This window comes from Antennarius striatus, chromosome 18 (assembly GCF_040054535.1).
Source record: "Antennarius striatus isolate MH-2024 chromosome 18, ASM4005453v1, whole genome shotgun sequence".
Classification (NCBI taxonomy): Eukaryota; Metazoa; Chordata; class Actinopteri; order Lophiiformes; family Antennariidae; genus Antennarius; species Antennarius striatus.
The window spans coordinates 20,900,760-20,921,850 of NC_090793.1; the positions used below are offsets into that span (position 1 = coordinate 20,900,760).

General features: G+C 53.5%; 3 protein-coding genes across 3 annotated transcripts; all 3 read right to left on the reverse strand.

The window, feature by feature from the left end:
• Positions 1–803: 803 nt before the first annotated feature.
• On the reverse strand, positions 804–6,085 carry ift57 (intraflagellar transport 57 homolog (Chlamydomonas)). Its single transcript, XM_068339989.1, has 10 exons — positions 5,562–6,085; positions 3,401–3,575; positions 3,214–3,332; positions 3,028–3,118; positions 2,731–2,916; positions 2,369–2,440; positions 1,592–1,723; positions 1,418–1,480; positions 1,274–1,340; positions 804–1,176 (listed from the first exon to the last, which is right to left on the reverse strand). The coding sequence occupies exons 1-10, from the start codon at positions 5,714–5,716 to the stop codon at positions 998–1,000; spliced, it is 1,239 nt and encodes a 412-aa protein (XP_068196090.1). The 5' UTR covers positions 5,717–6,085; the 3' UTR covers positions 804–997.
• A 178-nt stretch (positions 6,086–6,263) lies between these two features.
• On the reverse strand, positions 6,264–10,980 carry cavin4a (caveolae associated protein 4a). The gene is made up of 2 exons (XM_068340813.1): positions 10,468–10,980; positions 6,264–8,455 (listed from the first exon to the last, which is right to left on the reverse strand). Exons 1-2 carry the CDS (start codon positions 10,867–10,869, stop codon positions 7,865–7,867), a joined length of 993 nt encoding a protein of 330 aa, XP_068196914.1. The 5' UTR covers positions 10,870–10,980; the 3' UTR covers positions 6,264–7,864.
• Positions 10,981–12,103: 1,123 nt separating this feature from the next.
• Positions 12,104–20,333, reverse strand: tmeff1a (transmembrane protein with EGF-like and two follistatin-like domains 1a). Its single transcript, XM_068340394.1, has 9 exons — positions 19,883–20,333; positions 16,793–16,902; positions 16,577–16,706; positions 15,552–15,581; positions 15,365–15,458; positions 15,076–15,224; positions 14,481–14,604; positions 13,979–14,140; positions 12,104–13,900 (listed from the first exon to the last, which is right to left on the reverse strand). The coding sequence occupies exons 1-9, from the start codon at positions 20,010–20,012 to the stop codon at positions 13,816–13,818; spliced, it is 1,014 nt and encodes a 337-aa protein (XP_068196495.1). The 5' UTR covers positions 20,013–20,333; the 3' UTR covers positions 12,104–13,815.
• Positions 20,334–21,091: the final 758 nt, after the last annotated feature.

Consider the following 21,091-nt stretch of genomic DNA (forward strand, 5'->3'; position numbering starts at 1 on the left):
AAAGTGAAAACAAAGAGCTTCTGACCGGAGGCGTCGCTCAGGTTGTTGCTCCACGGTGGAATAGTCCTGAACCTGTCGTGTGTGTGATCCAACAAACGCTCCTGAGTTCCTTCTGACGGTCGTCCAATCACTGTCAGTGTTTCTGTGATGTCATTGGTTGAATGTGTGTGTTGGTGATGAATTAACTCCATGCGTGTTGTTTTTGCCAAATGAATATTTATCTGAGTCGTTAAACTAACCAGTTCACACAGAGCATGAAGAAGCGATCTGTCCTCGACTGAAGCCAGTAGCCAATCAGGAGACAGAGGAGCACTGATTGGTCACCGGGACGATGTTCAGTCGTGTTATATGCAATCTATGTTGTGTTTAGAGTCAGATTCCATATTCTGTAGATCAATAAATGATTCCACTTGATTCCTTGATCGTGTAGATGGTTGTGATTTACATCCATCGATATTTCTGTTGTCAATAAAGAAGTTGCTGTTGTCAGCGAATCGACAGCTTTTATGGGTCACGTTCAGTTCAGAGTCGGAGAGAATCACACCTTCTGTTTATGGTCCAAATCACCTGTGCTTCACCTGAGGTACGTCATAATGAGGCTGGAGCTGGAGGCCACATCTTCAGGTCCAGTACGGTCACTTCCTCTAGGGGGGCTTCCTCTAGGTTGGGATGAGATTCTGTCTTCTGAGAAGGAGAAGGAAGGAAGCAGGAAGGAGTGGACATCTGCCTCAGGTCAAGCAGACACATGTGAAGAGCAAAACTCTCGCCACAGGTTTTTCTAAACTTTATTTAACCTTATTTCTGTTCAGACACAAACCATCCTGAGTATGGTTTGTGTCTGAAGCGAAGCGACGACCAGCGACTTTGGAGCTCAGATCGGCGTCTCTCGAGCGCGGACCGGCGACACTGGCCGTCAGAGCAGCGACGCTGGAGCTCAGAGCAGCGACTCTGGAGCTCAGACCAGCGACTCCGGCTGTCAGAGCAGTGACTCTGGCCATCAGAGAAGCATGCTGCTGAACTCCGGCGTGCTGCTGGCGTGCATGTCGCGCGTCATGTTGGACTTCTCCTTGAGCTTGGCCTGCAGCAGCGTGTGCTGGATGACGCCCATCCTCACGTCCATCTGGGCGATCTCCTGCTTTAGTTTGGTCAGACTCTGCTTGATCTTCACCACTGGAGCTGCAGGACAGACGGACAGTCAGGACCCGACAGGAGTAGCAGTAGTAGCTACACGCTAACCGCAGGCACCACGCGCTAACGCTAGCCGCTGCTTCACCTCCGTCAGACATGCTGCTGCCTTTCTCTTCCATCTCCTGCTTCAGCTTCTCCAGCTCATCGCTGACCTGAAGCAGAAGAACACAGGAGGTCACGACTCCTCTCACGGAGTCCTGGTGTACAGCAGGACCTGTGATTGGCTGACCTCTGCTAGCACTCTGGTCCTCTCAGCCACGCCCCCGCTGGCCTCCTGGTAGCGCTCCTTAGCCTGGAGGAGAACACAGACCCGTTCTTGTCGGCTGGACAACTCATCGTGTTCTTCACTGGTGGAACCCCTGGACCTGAGCTGCTGGGCTTCACCTGAGGCTCTGTGACCTACCTGGCTCTGCTTGGCGTGAGCGCTGCGATACTCCTGGATCAGGTGCTCCAGCTGGTGGTTGATGTACTTCTCCCTGCTGCTCACCTTCTCCAGACTCTTCCTGATGTTCTCCTGCAGCTTGTCCAGGTAGTTCTGCAGGGAGAAGGGTGACAGCTGGATGTGAGAACCCCTCAGTCACGAGTGAACATCCTGCTGTGGAGCACATTCTCCACCACGCTGACCATCTGACTGCTTCTGCAGATTCTATTATTAATGATTCTTGGAGTCACAGGAGATGAAAAACCATCAAACTCAAAAGAGGCAAAACTCCTCTGCAGGAACCTGCCCCAGAATGAAGATCACACTGGATCCAGATCACACTGGATCCAGATCACACCGGATCCAGATCACACTGGATCCAGATCACACTGGATCCAGATCACACTGGATCCAGATCACACCGGATCCAGATCACACTGGATCCAGGACCAAACTGGATCCAGATCACACCGGATCCAGATCACACTGGATCCAGGACCAAACTGGATCCAGTGTGATCTGGATCCAGTGTGATCTGGATCCAGATCACACTGGATCCAGATCACACTGGATCCAGATCACACCGGATCCAGATCACACTGGATCCAGGACCAAACTGGATCCAGATCACAATGGATCAAGATAAGCTCCAGACTCTGCTGAACTGAGTTGTGTTCAGTTTTGTGAAGCGTCGTAATCATGTCTGTTCACCAATAGAACGATGGACACGCTGTGATTGACGGGGGTCAGTGAACGCACCTTGGTCTCGTGCAGTGAGGACTTGATTCCGTCTTCATGCTGGTGCATCTGGTCCATGTGGATCCTCCAGTCCTGCAATGAGAACCGCATCAGGACAGCGTGCAGCAGCAGCTCAGGCTAGCACGTCTCTGGCTTACGTTAGCTTCCCTTTAGCCAGCGTGGCTACAGACGAGCTAACGCCACGCCAATGGGGGCGTCAACAACTTCCTGCCTTCATCAGGCAGCTCATCAGACAGCTACTTCCTGTTTCCACCGTCTACATGTAGCTCTGTGCTAGCGATTCTGATGTGAAATGCGAACACGTGATTTTCTGCCTTTGCCCCAGATGACGCAGCCTCTGATTGGACGCAGACAGGGCGTACCTTGGTGTCGGTCCTGACAGCGACTTTGAGCTGGGGCAGGACTCTCTCCACCTCCAGGCTCCACTCGGCCGCATCGATGGCGGGCGGCGGGGCGTCTGCAGGCAAAACCACTGCCTGAGAGGTCCGCACCTTCAGCGCCTCCAGGTCGATCAGGTTCTCCTCCTCGTCTTCATCGTCAGGCTCCTCCTGGGATCACAACACGTGGAGGAGCTTAAGTTACTGGTTCTGCTGGTTCCATCACTGATGGACCGCTGGTCCTAAAGGCTCTGACGGCGCCTGGGGCGTCAGGAGACCTACGATCAGCTCCTCCTCCACTCTGCTGAGTGTGAGCTCGGCATCGTCCTCCATCACCGACTCTTCTTCTGTGGTTTCTGTCGGGTAGGCGGGTCTGCAGGGCGCAACGGAGAGGATGAGGACAGGAAACGCCAACATGCAGGCCCGTTGATCCGACCAGGTCCGACAGGTTCTGTGTCAGAGGAGCACCTTCTGAAGGAGAACCTCCTCCTCCTCAGGGCCGCCTCCGCCAGCTGGTCCAGCACGAAGCACACGTGTTCCCCCGAACCTGACTTCAGTCTGGAGGGCGGGAAGTCCACCTTAACACCCTGGCAGGGAAACAGGAAGTTAGCTAGCAGCGCTGACCTTTGAACCGGGGGGGGGGGCTGTCACTTACAGAAGCTCTGAGCTCTGCCAGGACGTTGGACACGGTGGCGTTGGGCTCGTCGTACTCCTGAGGTTCTGTGAAAGTCCGCCCGGCGGCGCTGATGAGCCAGGCTGCCAGGATGGTGAACATGTAGAACTGTTCTCCAGGGTTGGACTCCAGAAACGGACTGGAGACGAAGTAATGTCTGCAGGGGGGAGAGACAGGAGACATGGACCTCAGCCAGAGCCAGCAGGGTGCTGAATCAGGAAGGTTCTGGACCAGCAGGGTTCTTTACCAGGGGGGTTCAGGACCAGCTCAGCCAGAACCCTCCTCCTGTTCTGGTCCAGAACCTCCTGTCCAGAGCCAGCAGTGTTCAGGACCAGGAGGATTCTGGACCAGGAGGGTTCTTTACCAGGGGGGTTCAGGACCAGCTCAGCTGGAACCCTCCTCCTGTTCTGGTCCAGTACCCTGCTGTCCAGAACCCTGGACAGCAGGGTTCTCTGCCTCCCCTGTACTGCTGTACTAATCACATGCCCACAGGCCCCCAGTGTGTGGTGTCTGTTTCAGGGGTCTGTACACACCAGTGACGTGTGGTGAGGTTCATGGCTGGGGGGGCACTGACTTCATCGCAATCAGATGTACAAACATGAACCTATAGTGCAGTTTATTTATGAACAGTGAGTGGGTCATGTTTAAAGGCTCAGAGCAGACTTCTTTCCACAAACTGTCACAATAAGCACATCTGACTAACAAACATTATGCTGTTTCCTACATGTTTATAAGTAACGTTCACTGATAAATGAAGTCCACGCGCCGCTCCTTCAGAACAAAAGCATCACAAACATTTAGAGTTGAGATGTGTAATCCTCCATTGTTATAGACAGGCAAGGCGAGAGGACAACTCATGAATGGCTGCTCTTGACCCGCTGACCATAGATTGTAGTTTACTGTCACTTCTTCTACGGACAAGGAAGACGAATCCCTGGGATCACCAGCGCCCCCTACCACCAGGCAGGAGAACTGCGTGCCTCACTTCATACCTTTTCCCAGCGGTTTCAGGACCAAACGTGTTTGAACATTTTAATAGCGACATATTAAAGAGAGATAGCATTACGGTCTCACTGTTTACCACTGCTACCAGCACAGCTAGTGGAGTCATTGATCACCATGGATTGATCAATGACTCACCACAGGTCTCTGATCAGGATTTCAGCAGTAAATGTGAAAATTCGGCCGTTTTGAGTAAAAATAACCTAAAATTGGTGACGTTAAACGGAAAATAACTTTATAGTGATCAATAACGTGGATTTAATCTGAATGCAATCAGTGGTTCTGTTCCAGATGAATTACACTCATTCTTCATAACTACACAACCCTTAAGTTCAGGAACTGAACGCGTCCACATGATGGTCCAGCTGTGCGTCCCTCTCACCTGCTCAGGTGCGTCCCTCTCACCTGCTCAGGTGCGTCCCTCTCACCTGCTCAGGTGCGTCCCTCTCACCTGCTCAGGTGCGTCCCTCTCACCTGCTCAGGTGCGTCCCTCTCACCTGCTCAGGTGCGTCCCTCTCACCTGCTCAGGTGCGTCCCTCTCACCTGCTCAGGTGCGTCCCTCTCACCTGCTCAGGTGCGTCCCTCTCACCTGCTCAGGTGCGTCCCTCTCACCTGCTCAGGTGCGTCCCTCTCACCTGCTCAGGTGCGTCCCTCTCACCTGCTCAGGTGCGTCCCTCTCACCTGCTCAGGTGCGTCCCTCTCACCTGCTCAGGTGCGTCCCTCTCACCTGCTCAGGTGCGTCCCTCTCACCTGCTCAGGTGCGTCCCTCTCACCTGCTCAGGTGCGTCCCTCTCACCTGCTCAGGTGCGTCCCTCTCACCTGCTCAGGTGCGTCCCTCTCACCTGCTCAGGTGCGTCCCTCTCACCTGCTCAGGTGCGTCCCTCTCACCTGCTCAGGTGCGTCCCTCTCACCTGCTCAGGTGCGTCCCTCTCACCTGCTCAGGTGCGTCCCTCTCACCTGCTCAGGTGCGTCCCTCTCACCTGCTCAGGTGCGTCCCTCTCACCTGCTCAGGTGCGTCCCTCTCACCTGCTCAGGTGCGTCCCTCTCACCTGCTCAGGTGCGTCCCTCTCACCTGCTCAGGTGCGTCCCTCTCACCTGCTCAGGTGCGTCCCTCTCACCTGCTCAGGTGCGTCCCTCTCACCTGCTCAGGTGCTTCATGTGGTGCTTCTCCAGGACCTCCTGCTCGTAGTTGAGCTCCTTCAGCTTCTCCAGCAGGACCTCCATCCCGGTGAAGGCCTGGTAGGCCGCTCCCGGCCCGCGGTCCTCCTCCTCCCCGCGCCGGCCCTCATCGGCCATCGGTCAGCTGCTCCGGCAGAGGGCTCGGCGTGACGTCACAGTGTGTGACGTCAGAGCGGTAACGGTTACGGTTCGTCGGTTAACGAGCGAGCTGCGGTTTGATGTGACCGCCGGTGACGTCGCTGAATCGTCGCTAGCTAACCGGCTAGTTCCGGTGTTTGTTAGCGTCCCTCCGTTGTCAGGCAACCGAGCGGCACCGGGCACCGGCAGCGGACGTGAATGAAAGCAGTTTATATTCGAACACTTTAGTGCTCAAACCCCCCCCCTCCAGGATGAAACCCACACAGTCACTAATCACTGGTGAACAGCACCACTAACACTGCTAACAGCTAGCCCGCAGCTGCAAAGATCAGCCTCACAACTTCCGGCTCCTTCACAATAAAAGTGGGTGTGTGCTTCCTTTCCAGTTAGTTTTCAAAATAAAGTGAAAGTACATTTTCTGGATTGAACTGAGCACACAGGTCCGAGCCTCCTAACCCTGACCCCTGACCCTTAACCCTGACCCTAGTATTACTGCTACTGGTGTTGGTATAAAATACAATGACAGTTACGTGTTTTCATGCAGGTTTGGTGAAACTTTATTTATAAAAACAGAATGAAGGTCTGCTGAACAGGTCTGCTCTTAGTATTCAGTCAAACACCACAGATTGTCACTCATCTGGTTTTAGAGTGAAATATTTAAAACATGATAATACAACACAAACTGAGTAGTAATGAAAAAATGAATTAAATTATTAACCGTATCAACATGAACACAATGAAAACTGTTTCAAATAGAATTCTACTGTCTATTCTAGCCTATGATGACATGAAGGTGATGCTGATGAAAGCCGTGACATCACTAATCGCTGCAGGAGGACAAACGCCAAAGGAACTCCAGGTGTCACCAGAAGAGCAGGAAAACATTCAGTCACGGGTGTGACAGCTGCTCTCAGATCACCTGATTGCCACGACGACCAGCAGGAAGCTCCAAGGGCCCAAAGTTCACACTGTGCCCCGGTCTGCATGCATGGATCCGTCAGGATGGATTATCAGTGAACGGAGAGGGAGCTTCAGCGTCGGGAGGCTGAAGGACTCGTGTTCATCTCGTCCGTTCACATGGAGAGTCACAAATCAGTTTGGAATCTGATTGAGTCATTTCATACGTTCAAACTAGTCCTCATTGTGTGTAAATCTACGCACTGGGATTTCACCGTGACGCCTGGCTTAAATGTACTTTTAGAGAGATTTTAGTCAAACTAAGAATATATTCAAATTAATGTAAATAAAGATTCTAAATCTATTAAATATATCAGGCAGAACAGAAGCAATAAAGTTTGATCATTTATGTATAAAATACACAATATAAATATCCTTGAGATATTTTATCTCTATAATAATAATAATAATTATTATTACTATTATTATTAATATTACTACTACTACTCTTATTATTGTTGTTACTATTATTATTATTATTATTATTATTATTATTGTTACTATTATTATTATTATTGTTACTCTTATTTTATTACTATTATTATTATTGTCACTATTATTATTATTATTATTATTACATGAAGGGTTGGAGGGGGCTGTACTGTAGGGTGTGTTGTGATTTCTAATAGTATTATCTAGGTAGTATTATTAGTATTATGTAGTTGGTGTTATTACTAATATGTAGGTACTATTATCAGTACTAGCATTGGTATTAGTGTTAGTATTGTGTCGGTGTGGTATTGGGAGGTGTGATCTCCTCACGTGAAGGAGAAGTCAACAAGCGTGAACACGCTGCTATCATGAAGCTAAAGCTGCTAATGCTAACTTCCTGTCTGGTGGACGATGCCGTCAGGCGTCCCAACCTCCTCTCCTCTGCTCCTCGCCCACCAACAGACTGACCTCGACCTCCAGGCTCCTCAGAAACCAGCTGAGGCCTGAAGCACACCTGCTCCCCCTGCTGGCTGGATGTCCAACACGCACCTTCATTAACCCCTTCTCCCCCAGGATCAAATGCAGACCCTCACGTTTGTTTCAGCGTCTTTGAATTTATCATTAGCTCCAGTGAATTTAATATCTTGTTTAATAACCATCATTAATGTCGGCCAATCAGAACCTTCTCTCTAGAGGCTGCCCCTCCCTCTCTCAGGTCAGTGATCTCTGACCTCTGAACTACTTCTCTACGATCTCCTCTCCTGGATGGGTGCTGGCTGCCTCCTCTGCTGGCTCCTCCCTCTTGGTTTCCACGGCGACCTCGGTGTAGGCGACCCCCGGGAGTACCGCGGGCACGGCGGGCTCGGCCCCGGCCTCGGCCTCGGCCCCGGCCCCTTCCTGGCCCTCGGCGACGGCCCTCTCCTTCTTCAGCTTGAGGCGGAAGGTGTCCCTGCTAGGCGCCTTCTTGGAGATGTTCTCCTTCAGACGCTCGCCCGACTGCTTCAGACGCTCGCCCGCCTGCTGCATCTTGTCCCTGCGCTCGGGCGGCATCACCTTCTCACCCAGGTTGTGGAACTTGGTGCCCAGGTTGTCCCGGGTCTTGTTCATGTTCTCCTTGGAGAAGGCGGCCTTCAGGCTCTCGGTGCTCTTCACCACAGACTTCTTGAGGCGGGCGGCTCGTGACGGGTCCGCCTCCTCCACGCTCAGGTACTCCTCATCGGAGGACAGGTCCACCGGGGCGTCGTAGGCGTCGGGCTCCACCTCCAGCCCGTCCAGGCCGGGCCCCTGGGGGCCCTTGGTGACGGCCACAGACGGGACTTCCGTGTCCCCCTGCAGAGGAGACAGGAACACGTCGTCAGAACAGCCCCATCAGAGCACAGGAAGCGCTCTGATTGGTCTGGGCTGCTTCAAAGGCTTCAGAGCCTCCGTCCACATCGTCCAAGTTAGCTTTGTGCTAACGGTCCCCTAAATATGACATCATCAAGAACTCCATTCACCCGTCAAACTGGTTGGTTTAGCAGGTTAGCTCGTTAGCATTAGCTGTGTCAGTGGTGTTTCTGCTGCCTCCTGGTGGCCACCGGGGCTCACGACCGTCTCACCCCCTCCCCCCTGATCACACTGGCACCCCCCCCCCCACTGACACTGTGGGCCCTGATGGGACCAGTCAGAATGTCCCAGAATAGATCCGGAGCAGCTGCTCGGGGGGTGGGGGTCGGGGGGTCTGGTTACCGTTCTGAGCCCCCCTTCGGGTCCAGAGGGGGGGCTCACTGTATTTTATTATTATAATAAAATGTTTGTGTGAAGCTCTTCGTAACCTGACTAAAAACAGCAAATACATTAGAATTGATTGATGTATTGATCGCTGTGACGTCATAACAGAAAGAGGAAGAGGAGTGTCTCCAGACTTCAGAGCGTTCACACCTGTTTCTGACACGTCAATGTAGAAACTTCTGATTATGACGGAATCCCTTCAAATAAAATAAAATAAAGAGGAACCCCCGGTCACGTGACGTTAAAGCCCAACCCGACCGAGGCTGAAGTCATTGGAACAGACGTGAATTCATGTCAAAATCACTTCACATTCAAATCAGATTTATTTTCGTCATTTCCATTTTAACACGACTTTCTGTCCTCTGAAGTAAAAATAGTTCAAATGGAACTGACGAGACTCCAGGGACGAAGCCCCACCAAGGAAGAAGCAGGTGACCACACCCACCCGATGGGTGACCACACCCACCCGATGGGCGATCACACCCACCCGATGGGTGACCACACCCACCCGATGGGTGACCACACCCACCCGATGGGTGACCACACCCACCCGATGGGTGACCACACCCACCCGATGGGCGACCACACCCACCCGATGGGCGATCACACCCACCCGATGGGCGACCACACCCACCCGATGGGCGACTTGGATCTGGGCGTTAGAGCTTTTGTCGCTCCCCATACCTGATAAATGATGGATCCCCCCCACCTGACAGAAAAAAATAACCCCCCACCTGATAGATGACCCCCCCCGACAGATGACCCCCCTACCTGGTAGATGACCCCCCCTGACAGATGACCCCCCTACCTGGTAGATGACCCCCCCCACCCGACAGATGACCCTCCTACCTGGTAGATGACCCCCCCTGACAGATGACCCCCCTACCTGGTAGATGACCCCTCCTGACAGATGACCCCCCTACCTGGTAGATGACCCCTCCTGACAGATGACCCCCCCACCTGATAGATGACCCCCCCCGACAGATGACCCCCCTACCTGGTAGATGACCCCCCCTGACAGATGACCCCCCTACCTGGTAGATGACCCCCCCCCACCCGACAGATGACCCTCCTACCTGGTAGATGACCCCCCTGACAGATGACCCCCCTACCTGGTAGATGACCCCCCCTGACAGATGACCCCCCTACCTGGTAGATGACCCCCCCTGACAGATGACCCTCCTACCTGGTAGATGACCCCCCCCCACCCGACAGATGACCCTCCTACCTGGTAGATGACCCCCCCTGACAGATGACCCTCCTACCTGGTAGATGACCCCCCCTGACAGATGACCCCCCTACCTGGTAGATGACCCCCCCTGACAGATGACCCCCCTACCTGGTAGATGACCCCCCCTGACAGATGACCCCCCTACCTGGTAGATGACCCCCCCCCACCCGACAGATGACCCTCCTACCTGGTAGATGACCCCCCCTGACAGATGACCCTCCTACCTGGTAGATGACCCCCCCCCACCCGACAGATGACCCTCCTACCTGGTAGATGACCCCCCCTGACAGATGACCCCCCTACCTGGTAGATGACCCCCCCTGACAGATGACCCCCCTACCTGGTAGATGACCACCCTGAACTTGTTGCGGGTGAGCAGCTCGTCCTGGGTCGTCTCCACCTTCTTCACGCGTGCGTTCTGCTTCTCCACGCGTGTGCGCACCTCCTTGACGTTGGCGCTGACCTTGCGTGTCTTCTGCAGCAGCTTGTCGACGGCGGCGCTGGTGTCGGAGTGATCCCTGCTCAGCTTGAGGAGGTCTCCCTGGACGGTCCTGATGCTGGCGTCCAGCTCCAGCTGACGCTCCTCCATGCGCGTCTGGCCGCTCTGGACGCCGTCGATGATGCCGGCCACGCGCTCCAGCAGCGACAGGATGGTCAGCGCGCTCAGGGGCTTCCCCGCCTCGTCCTCCCCCCCCACGATCTCCAGCTTCTGGACGCCGGGGGCGCCGTGCTTCTGCTCCATGCTGAGGGACTCGTTGGACGGGGGTCTGAGTGGTGTGGACGGTGGACCAGCAGAGACCAGAGACCCCGACAGCTGAGGACCGAGACCAGGTCTGGGGACGGGGGGGGCAAACTCCACCCACCGCCTTTAAATAGGCTCCGGGATCCGGGGGGACCTGAATTCAGCCCTGGTTGGGCCGCGGCCAGGTCATAAAGTCTTGGGGGGCGGCTAAAAATAGGAGGCCTCTGTTAGGCGACTCCTGACATGTTGGACAGATGGGACGCCCCGCCCCCGCCCTGCCCCCGCCCTGACCCGCGTCAAACAAGGGGGCTCATGGTCCCCTTTATCTGCATGCATTTTCCTCTTAGCAGCTGTGCTACGTGCTACATGCTACGTGTGGCTCAGCGGCGCTGCGGGTGGGGGCCGTCCAGTTGTCCAGAGGAATGTTGTGGGTCAGAGTTCCCCTCATAGACTGGGACTGAGGTCTGAGCTCTTTATAGCCCCCCCACACCCCACGCCCCCCAGGACGGGTTTAACGGCCGCTGCACCCAGCGCTTCATGTCATACATGAACATCACGCTGTGAGCGTGTGCAGGACCACGCAGGAGGTCAGGGTTCGTTCACACCTCACAATGACTCCATCGGCCCCCGTCCCTCTGGGGGGGGACGACTGGGGACTCATAGAGTGAGGGCCCCGCTTCCCCCCCGGGTTCTGCTTCACACCCGGGCCCCCCCTTCACACCAGGGTCAGCTGGGCTCCAGCAGCTTCAGAGTGTTTCGATGGAGGGGCGTTGGCTCAGACTGGGGGCAGTGGGGCAACCTGAGACTGAAGCCGGCAGCTGAACACCCCACCCCCCAGGAGAAAACCACATCCACCCCACCCCCCAGCAAAGAACCACATTTACCCCACCCCCCCAGTAGAGAACTATATTTACCCCGGGGCCGCCCCGCCTCAGAGTCCATAGCTCTGTGTTTATTCCTATAGAGCTGAGGTGGAGAGGGCCTGACCTCTGACCTTTGACCGCTGCTTCAGAGAAAACGTCAGGATAGGGAATCTCATCAGGTGAGTTCAATTAGGAATCACCGTCAACCCTTCGTTAACCCTTCGTTAACCCTTCGTTAACCCTTCGTTAACCCTCTGTTAACCCTTCGTTAACCCTCTGTTAACCCTTCGTTAACCCTTCACAGGTGGATGATGCCTTCAGGGAGCCGACAGAACAACGGAACATTTCCTCCAATGAGGCTTCGAGGCGCGTTCAATAAAAAACGTTTATTTAGTCAGAGACCAAAAGTGGCCCCAGAGTCTACATGCAGAATATTAACATGAATATTAACATGAATATTAACATGTCAAACACATTGTAGTCACATGACGTTACAGCTGACGACAAGAAGAACAAAAAGACAACCTGTAAAAACAGAAACGCCCGACGGCCCCTGAACTCATCACGACTTGCCCGTCTGGACCGGCTCCAAAAACGTCCTGATGCCTATTTGCAGCCTGAGAACAGAATCATTGATCTGACCTCTGACCCCGCTAGCTCATCACCACTCGTTCACCATGAGCTAACCTCCTAGCTAAAGCTTCAGGAGGCTGCAGACGTTAGCTAGCCTTTGTTTAAGTGGCTAAATGTGTTTGACTAGCACAGCATGAATGACAGACGTGATGTTAGCTACCTGCTGACATGCTAGCACTAGCCAGACAACAGCTAGCCGGTTTACTTGTGAGCAGACCAATAGCTAGCTTGACTGCAATACATGAACACAATCAGGGTCAGATAAAATGATGCTAAACGCCATTAGCTTTATAGTTTGAATTGGTCGATAGTGACTCAGCACATACTTAGATTAGCATGCTAACATGAACAGGTGCTAGCCCAAACAGCACACTTAGGTTAGCATGCTAACATGAACACATGCTAGCCCAAACAATACATACTGAGGTTAGCATGCTAACATGAACAGGTGCTATCCCAAATAGCACACTTAGGTTAGCATGTTAACATGAACACATGCTATCCGAAACAGCACATACTGAGGTTAGCACGTGCTTAGCATGCTAATTTGAGCAGGCGCTAGCCCAGATGCTCACTGGTTCATTGCTGGTGTGAACGGCCTTTAGCTGCCATCGTTAGCCACTCATCGTCTCCGTTAGCGTTCTCGGCGGTGTTGGTGATCAACTGATGCATAGTTTCAAACACGTGTCATTACAGCAGCTACACGTCTGTGGCGTGTGGGAGCTACATGACGATGAGGGCGGAGACACGGGACATTTGTTAGCGTCACGTGTTGACGTCACATGTTGACGTCACGTATTAGCGTCATGTGTTAGCGTCACGTGTTGACGTCACGTATTAGCGTCATGTGTTAGCGTCACGTGTTAGCGCCACAGGATCCAGGTTCCTCAGCGGAGCTGAAGTCAAACGTTTCCTGCTGGGTTCGATTCTGTCGGGATCGTTTATTTTTGACATTCATGAGCGTTTCGAATCACAGCCGTCTGAGCGAACCGGACGTTTCTCAGAGCCAATCAGACGCCACGGATCAGGACCACACCAGGGTGTCACCACTAAGCTCCTCCTCTTTACACTATACCACAGAACAGTTTTCACAAGTCATGCGAAGATACAAGAACGTAGAAACTGAAAGCGAAGGATCGTCAGAACGGTTCTGAGCGACGTTCACGAGAACAAACGCACCTAGTGGCCAGAGCGCCCCCTACTGACAGAACTAAAACATTTGGTGATCAGCACCTAGCGGCCAGAGCGCCCCCTACTGACAGAACTAAAACATTTGGTGATCAGCTGCAAATTAAGGAAGAAAGGAACGTTCAACACAGGCCCGTCAGCCACGCCCTTCACCAGCTCCTGGCACCAGCACCCCCAGACCAGTCAGGCCCCCGGCCACTGCTCCTTTAATGGACACGACGAACACACACACGTATGTCTGAAGGAACACGGAGTGCACACGCTACACCATCCTGGAGTTGGTGTCGGAGGAGAAGTGTCCCAGGTTCTGCTTCTGGCGCCGCCCCCGGTGGTTTTTAGGACACTTCCTGCAGACGACACCACAGCTGTGATCATTTAGGGCCTGGGCCCCCCACAGCTGACCCCAGTTGATCAATGCACCTCACCTGGTGATGCACATCACCACGGCGACGATAATGGCGATCTGCACAGCGCCGATGATGGCGGCGATGAGGACGTAGTGGAGCTTCTGTCCGCTGGGAACCACGTAGAGAACGTTAAAGTCCTGACGCTCCTCACACTGGAGCCCCTGGTAGCCCGCCTCACACCTACACACACACACACACACACACACACACACAGACACACACACACACACACACACACACACACACACACAGACACACACACACACAGACACACACACACACACACACACACACACAAGCACACAGGATGTGTTCACTGACCGTAGGATATGTGAGCTGATTAACAGTAGCAGTACTGGTGTACTACTAGTAGTACTACTAGTACTGTGTGTGTTTGTGTATGTCTGTGTGTGTCTGTCTGTCTGTCTGTCTGTCTGTCTGTGTGTGTGTGTGTGTGTGTGTGTGTGTGTGTGTCCTCCCATCAGAGCTGTGTGCAGGAGGCTGTGGTACTCTGACTGACCTGCAGGTGGCGGTGTTGGACTTGAGCTCACACGTCCCGTGGACACAGAAGGAGGCGTGGCCATCGCCGCAGGGGCGGGGCATCCCGGCGTAGAAGCCTTCACCGTGGTCCAGAGCCTTGGTCTCTAAGCGACACACAGGGCGGGGCCGCCAGTTAAAGCTGTGAGGTCACAACAACGCGGCGGCGGGTGTGGCCCCTTGCCCTCAGAGGGGTCCTAAAGACCAGAATGAGGAGCACTGGAGCTACAGGTGAGCTTAGCAGGAGGTCTGGACCAGGAAGCACAGTTGTGACAGACAGGATGCATCCTGAAGGTCACGCTTGTTTGTGATGAAGGTCATTCATCAGCTACCAGAGGGTCAAACAGGACGCCATCAATAAAACAACTTCCAGATCACCATGATCAATAAGGTATAACCACCAGATCACCATGATCAATAAGGTATAACCACCAGATCACAGGTTCAAGGGACTCGTGAACCTGTGACCTTGAGGGTCGGGGACTCGTGAACCTGTGACCTCAGGAGCCAGGACTCATGAACCTGTGACCTCAGGGGGCGGGACTCATGAACCTGTGACCTCAGGGGGCGGGACTCACCGCTGCACCTGCCCAGGTGCTGCACGTCGATCTGCTCCTGCTTCATGCAGGACGCCTCCCTCACCAGACACGGGTTGTTGTAGGAGCCGCCGTCGGTGCCGCACACCGGGTTCAGGTTGTGTCCGCTGCAGTCGATGTTACAGATGCACCTGAGGGCAGAGGCAGGGTCCAGGTCCAGATTCAGAACCAGAACCACAACCGGATCAAGAACCAGAACCTGATCCAGATCCAGAACTGGAATCAGATCCAGACCCGGGTCAGATCCCGACATGAGCGACCCGCTACTCACCACACGTCCTCAGAGTCTTCGTCACACTCGGCTCCGTATTTACAGGTGCTGCACCTGGTGAACTTCTTCATTCCGTCTGAACCGGAACCCTCATCTGGAAGACCACAATGACCCACATGAGACCACATAAACCCACACCTGGCCACACCTGTCATTTCACACCAATCAGAAAAGAGGATGGACTCACCGTCGCCGTCTCCTGAGCCTGATCCAGGATCTGTGGAGACACAGCGGACAGTCATGAGGCCTGTGTGCACTAAAGGGGTGTGTGTGTGTGTGTGTGTGTGTGTGTGTGTGTGTGTGTGTGTGTGTGTGTGTGTGTGTGTGTGTTTGTGTTCTAGAGTAGGATGACAAGCAGCTGACATTCAGCTTCTCTGCTGCTGTGAGCGGTAATGCAGCACCTCCACCAGCAGGTGGCGGTAAAACATCCACTGCCTGTTCTCAGAACAGGAAGGAGGAACCAAAGGAAGTCGAGGAGCAGCCAATCACAAGCCGGACCAAACCAATCAGTTCAACCCGGACCCCTGGACCCGGAGAAACCCCGGACTCCTGGAAACAGAGAGACCCCGGACCACTGGAACCAGATAAACCTTGGACCCCTGGAACCAGACAGACCCCGGACCCCTGGAACTATAGACAACCCGGACCCCTGGAACTATAGACAACCCGGACCCCTGGAACCATAGAGACCCTGGACCGCTGGAACCAGAGAGACCCCGGGACCCCTGGAACCAGATAAACCTTGGATCCCTGGAACCAGAGAGACCCTAGACCCCTAGAACTTTAGAGACCCCGGACCCCTGGAACCAGACAGACCCCGGACCCCTGGAACTATAGACAACCCGGATCCCTGGAACCAGAGAGACCCTAGACCCCTAGAACTTTAGAGACCCCGGACCCCTGGAACCATAGATACCCTGGACCGCTGGAACCAGAGAGACCCCGGGACCTCTGGAACCAGATAAACCTTGGACCTCTGGAAGTGGAGAGACCCCAGACTCTAGAGCCAGATAGAACCCGGACCCCTGGGATCGTGGGCCTTGGACCGGGTCCCACTGGTTCTGACCATGGACTTCTAATCAGAACTGATCAGTGGTTGATGAAGTGGTTCTGTGATCAATGGGTGTGATGTTGCTCTGGGAGGACATTCACACACTGAGAGGTCCTGTGGCCATTTCCATGGCGCTGGGCGACGCCCCCTGGGGGACTCACCTGCGGAGCAGGGCCCGTCCGACACCCTGGAGATGAGCCGCTGCTGCTTGCAGGACGCCTGGCGCCGGTAGCACTCGTTCTGGTAGGTGTCCCCGTTGGAGCCGCACACCGGCACGTAGTGTTTGTGGCACTGCAAACACAGTCACACCTGATCACACCTGATCACACCGGATCACACCTGGAGGGCCACAGATTGAATAGTGATTCAGCAGGTACCTGGAACTGACAGACGCATCTGAGCTGAGCGCCATCGTCCCGGCAGACGCCTCCGAACCGACAGGTGGAGTCATCACACACCCTCAGGTCACTCTTCTGCTCCGACGGGTCTGCGGAACACCAGGACACACCAGGATCACACCAGTATCGCATCAGGAACGCAACACTATCACACCAGGATCACACCAGGAACACACCAGGAACACACCAGGAACACACCAGGAACACACCAGGATCACACCAGGAACACACCAGGAACACACCAGGAACACACCAGGATCACACCAGGAACACACCAGGATCACACCAGGAACACACCAGGATCACACCAGGAACACACCAGGAACACACCAGGAACACACCAGTATCGCATCAGGAACACACCAGAATCACACCAGAAACACACCAGGATCACACCAGGAACACACCAGGATCACACCAGGATCACACCAGGATCACACCAGGAACACGCCAGGAACACACCAGGATCACACCAGGAACACACCAGGAACACACCAGGAACACACCAGGAACACACCAGTATCGCATCAGGAACACACCAGAATCACACCAGAAACACACCAGGATCACACCAGGATCACACCAGGATCACACCAGGAACACACCAGGAACACACCAGGAACACACCAGGATCACACCAGGAACACACCAGGAACACACCAGGAACACACCAGGAACACACCAGGAATGGTGACAGAACCACTGACATGGGATCTGACCCGACCCCTGACCTCCACCGCAACCCCAGAGCTGCAGTGAAGACAAAGACGCCCCTGAACACACCTGATCACTGGGATCTGTTCACACCTGCAGACGAGTAACGTCAGCTTCTTTAGCTAATGTTAGCTCATTCTCTGCCCATCATTAGCATGTTTACTAGTAAATATGACATGTCTAAAGGCTGGCATGTGTTTATCAACACGCTAAATGAGTTGTTTACTAGTAAACATGACATGTTTACCTGCTGGCGTGTGTTTATCAACATGCTAAATGAGTTTGTTTACTAACTATTTCAGCTTGTTGACTAACTCGTTACTTTGTCGACTGTCTCAGGGTCACACTGGATGGGGTCACACTGGATGGGGTCACACACCCATCAGAAAAGGTGAGGCGACCCCGAAACCCCCAAATTTCCCCAGATAAACCCCAGTAACACCATAACCCCCAAATCACCCCCAAATCACCCCACATTGCCCCAAATCAAAGTTGAGATTCAATTAAAACAGCTAAGACAACCAATCAGAGGGACCCGATCACACACACACACTGATCACACACACTGATCACACACACTGATCACACACACTGATCACACTCACTGATCACACACACTGATCACACACACTGATCACACACACTGATCACACACACTGATCACACACACACTGATCACACACACTGATCACACACACTGATCACACACACTGATCACACACACTGATCACACTCACTGATCACACACACTGATCACACACACACACACACACACACACACACACTGATCACACACTAACTGATCACACACACACACACACACAACACACACACACTGATCACACACACACACAAACACACACACACACACACACACTGATCACACACACAGACAGACAGACACACACACACAGATCACACACACACACACACACACTAATCACACACACACACACACACACACACACCTACACACACACACACACACACACACACACACACACACACTGATCACACACACTCACACACACACACACACACTGATCACACACACCTACACACACACACACTGATCACACACACGCACACACTGATCACACACACAAACACACTGATCACACACACACACACACTGATCACACACACACACCTACACACACACACTGATCACACACACACACTGATCACACACCTACACACACACACTGATCACACACACACACTGATCACACACACACACACCTACACACACACACTGATCACACACACACTGATCACACACACACACTGATCTCACACACACACACTGATCACACACACACACACCTACACACACACACTGATCACACACACGCACACACTGATCACACACACAAACACACTGATCACACACACACACACACACACTGATCACACACACACACACACCTACACACACACACTGATCACACACACACACTGATCACACACACACACCTACACACACACACTGATCACACACACACACTGATCACACACACACACCTACACACACACACCTACACACACACACTGATCACACACACACTGATCACACACACACACACACACACACTGATCTCACACACACACACTGATCACACACACACACCTACACACACACACTGATCACACACACACTGATCACACGCACACACACACACTGATCACACACACACACACACTGATCACACACACACACACACTGATCACACACACACACCTACACACACACTGATCACACACACACACTGATCACACACACACACCTACACACACACACTGATCACACACACACACTGATCACACACACACACCTACACACACACACTGATCACACACACACACCTACACACACACACTGATCACACACACCTACACACACACACTGATCACACACACACACACTGATCACACACACACACCTACACACACACACACTGATCACACACACACACACTGATCACACACACGCACACACACACACTGATCACACACACGCACACACACACACTGATCACACACACACACACACTGATCACACACACACACCTACACACACACACACTGATCACACACACACACCTACACACACACACTGATCACACACACACACACACTGATCACACACACACACACACACACACTGATCACACACACACACTGATCACACACACACTGATCACACACACACACACACACACACACACACACACACACACACACACACACACACACACACACACACACACACACAGCGTCTCCTCACGGCTATCCGTTTTTTATTCTTTGGGGGGAGGGATGCCCCTACCTACCCCCCTATGCCCCCCTACCTACCTGTGCAGTCCTTTTTGCCCCTGCACTCGCCGCTTTGGGGGTAGGACGCGCGAGCCCGGGGCAGCTGGAGCAGCAGCGCCAGCAGACAGGCGGACAGCAGCACCGGGGCGACCCCCGGGCCCGACACCATGATGCCGGTGACGAGGCCGAACCGGACCGGTTCCGGTAAACGAGTCCGACCGTTCGACCGTCGCGCACGAGCCGCTCGCCGCCTGGTTCTGCGTCAGACGCTCCGGTTCGTCCGCTGGCGAGGCAGCGGCAGCATTCTCCCGGTTCCTCCCCGGTGTCTCCCGGTCCCCGACACACCGTGGCCGGCAGGCCACCGACCGAAGCCCGCGTCCCGCGTCCCGCGTCCCGCAGCGCCTGATCCCCGGTGCGCCGGACCGACGGCTCTCCGGTAGAACCGATCCGCTGCCGCAAACACAACAAAGAGACCGGAGCACCGAGAGGACGGGAGGACGGTCACGTGACGATGCAACAACACGCCCCTCCACGCCCCTGGAGCACGCGCGCACGCGCGAGTGAGGCCCGAGCACGCGCGTGAGAAGAAAGAGAAAGAGAGAGAGAGAGAGAGAGAGAGAGAGAGAGAGAGAGAGAGAGAGAGAGAAGGAGGAGAGAGAGAGAGAGAGAGAGAGAGAGAGAGAGAGAGAGAGAGAGAGAGAGTTTGATTTCTAACATCACGTTTATTCATAAAAGCCAAATAACCAGATGATCACTTCTCCTCCTCCTCTGGGCTTTTCCCTTCAGGGTCTCCACAGCCAATCAGTGTCCTCCATCTAACCCTGTCTTCTCATCCTCTTCTCTCACACCAACTACCTTCATGTCCTCTTTCACTACATCCATAAACCTCCTCTTTGGTCTTCCTCTAGGCCTCCTGCCTGGCAGTTCAGAACTCAGCATCCTTCTACCAATATATTCACTATCTCTCCTCTGGACATGTCCAAACCATCTCAGTCTGGCCTCTCTGACTTTATCTCCAGAACCTCTAATCACAAAGCGATCACTTTGACACCAAAGCCAAAAAAGATATAGAGAGAGAGATAAAGAGAGAGATAAAGAGAGAGAGATAAAGAAAGAGAGATAAAGTGAGAGAGAGATAGAGAGAGAAAAAGAGAGAGATAAAGAGATAAAGAGAGAGATAAAGAGAGGAAAAAAGAGATAAAGAGAGAGATAAAGAGAGGGATAAAGAGAGAGATAAAGAGAGATAAA

Bases quoted from the DNA above. Each gene is read 5' to 3' on its own strand.
- ift57 (XM_068339989.1), bottom strand. From the start codon at position 5,716: ATGGCCGATGAGGGCCGGCGCGGGGAGGAGGAGGACCGCGGGCCGGGA. The intron at 1,724-2,368 runs GTGCGTTCACTG...TTCTCCCTGCAG, and splicing joins CCTCACTGCACGAGACCAAG to AACTACCTGGACAAGCTGCA. The intron at 1,481-1,591 runs GTAGGTCACAGA...GTTCTCCTCCAG, and splicing joins CTCACGCCAAGCAGAGCCAG to GCTAAGGAGCGCTACCAGGA.
- cavin4a (XM_068340813.1), bottom strand. From the start codon at position 10,869: ATGGAGCAGAAGCACGGCGCCCCCGGCGTCCAGAAGCTGGAGATCGTG. The intron at 8,456-10,467 runs GTAGGGGGGTCA...TCTCCTCTGCAG, and splicing joins TCAGGGTGGTCATCTACCAG to GGGGACACGGAAGTCCCGTC.
- tmeff1a (XM_068340394.1), bottom strand. From the start codon at position 20,012: ATGGTGTCGGGCCCGGGGGTCGCCCCGGTGCTGCTGTCCGCCTGTCTG. The intron at 16,903-19,882 runs GTAGGTAGGGGG...GGTGTTCCGCAG, and splicing joins GGGCAAAAAGGACTGCACAG to ACCCGTCGGAGCAGAAGAGT. The intron at 16,707-16,792 runs GTACCTGCTGAA...CTGTGTTTGCAG, and splicing joins GATGCGTCTGTCAGTTCCAG to TGCCACAAACACTACGTGCC.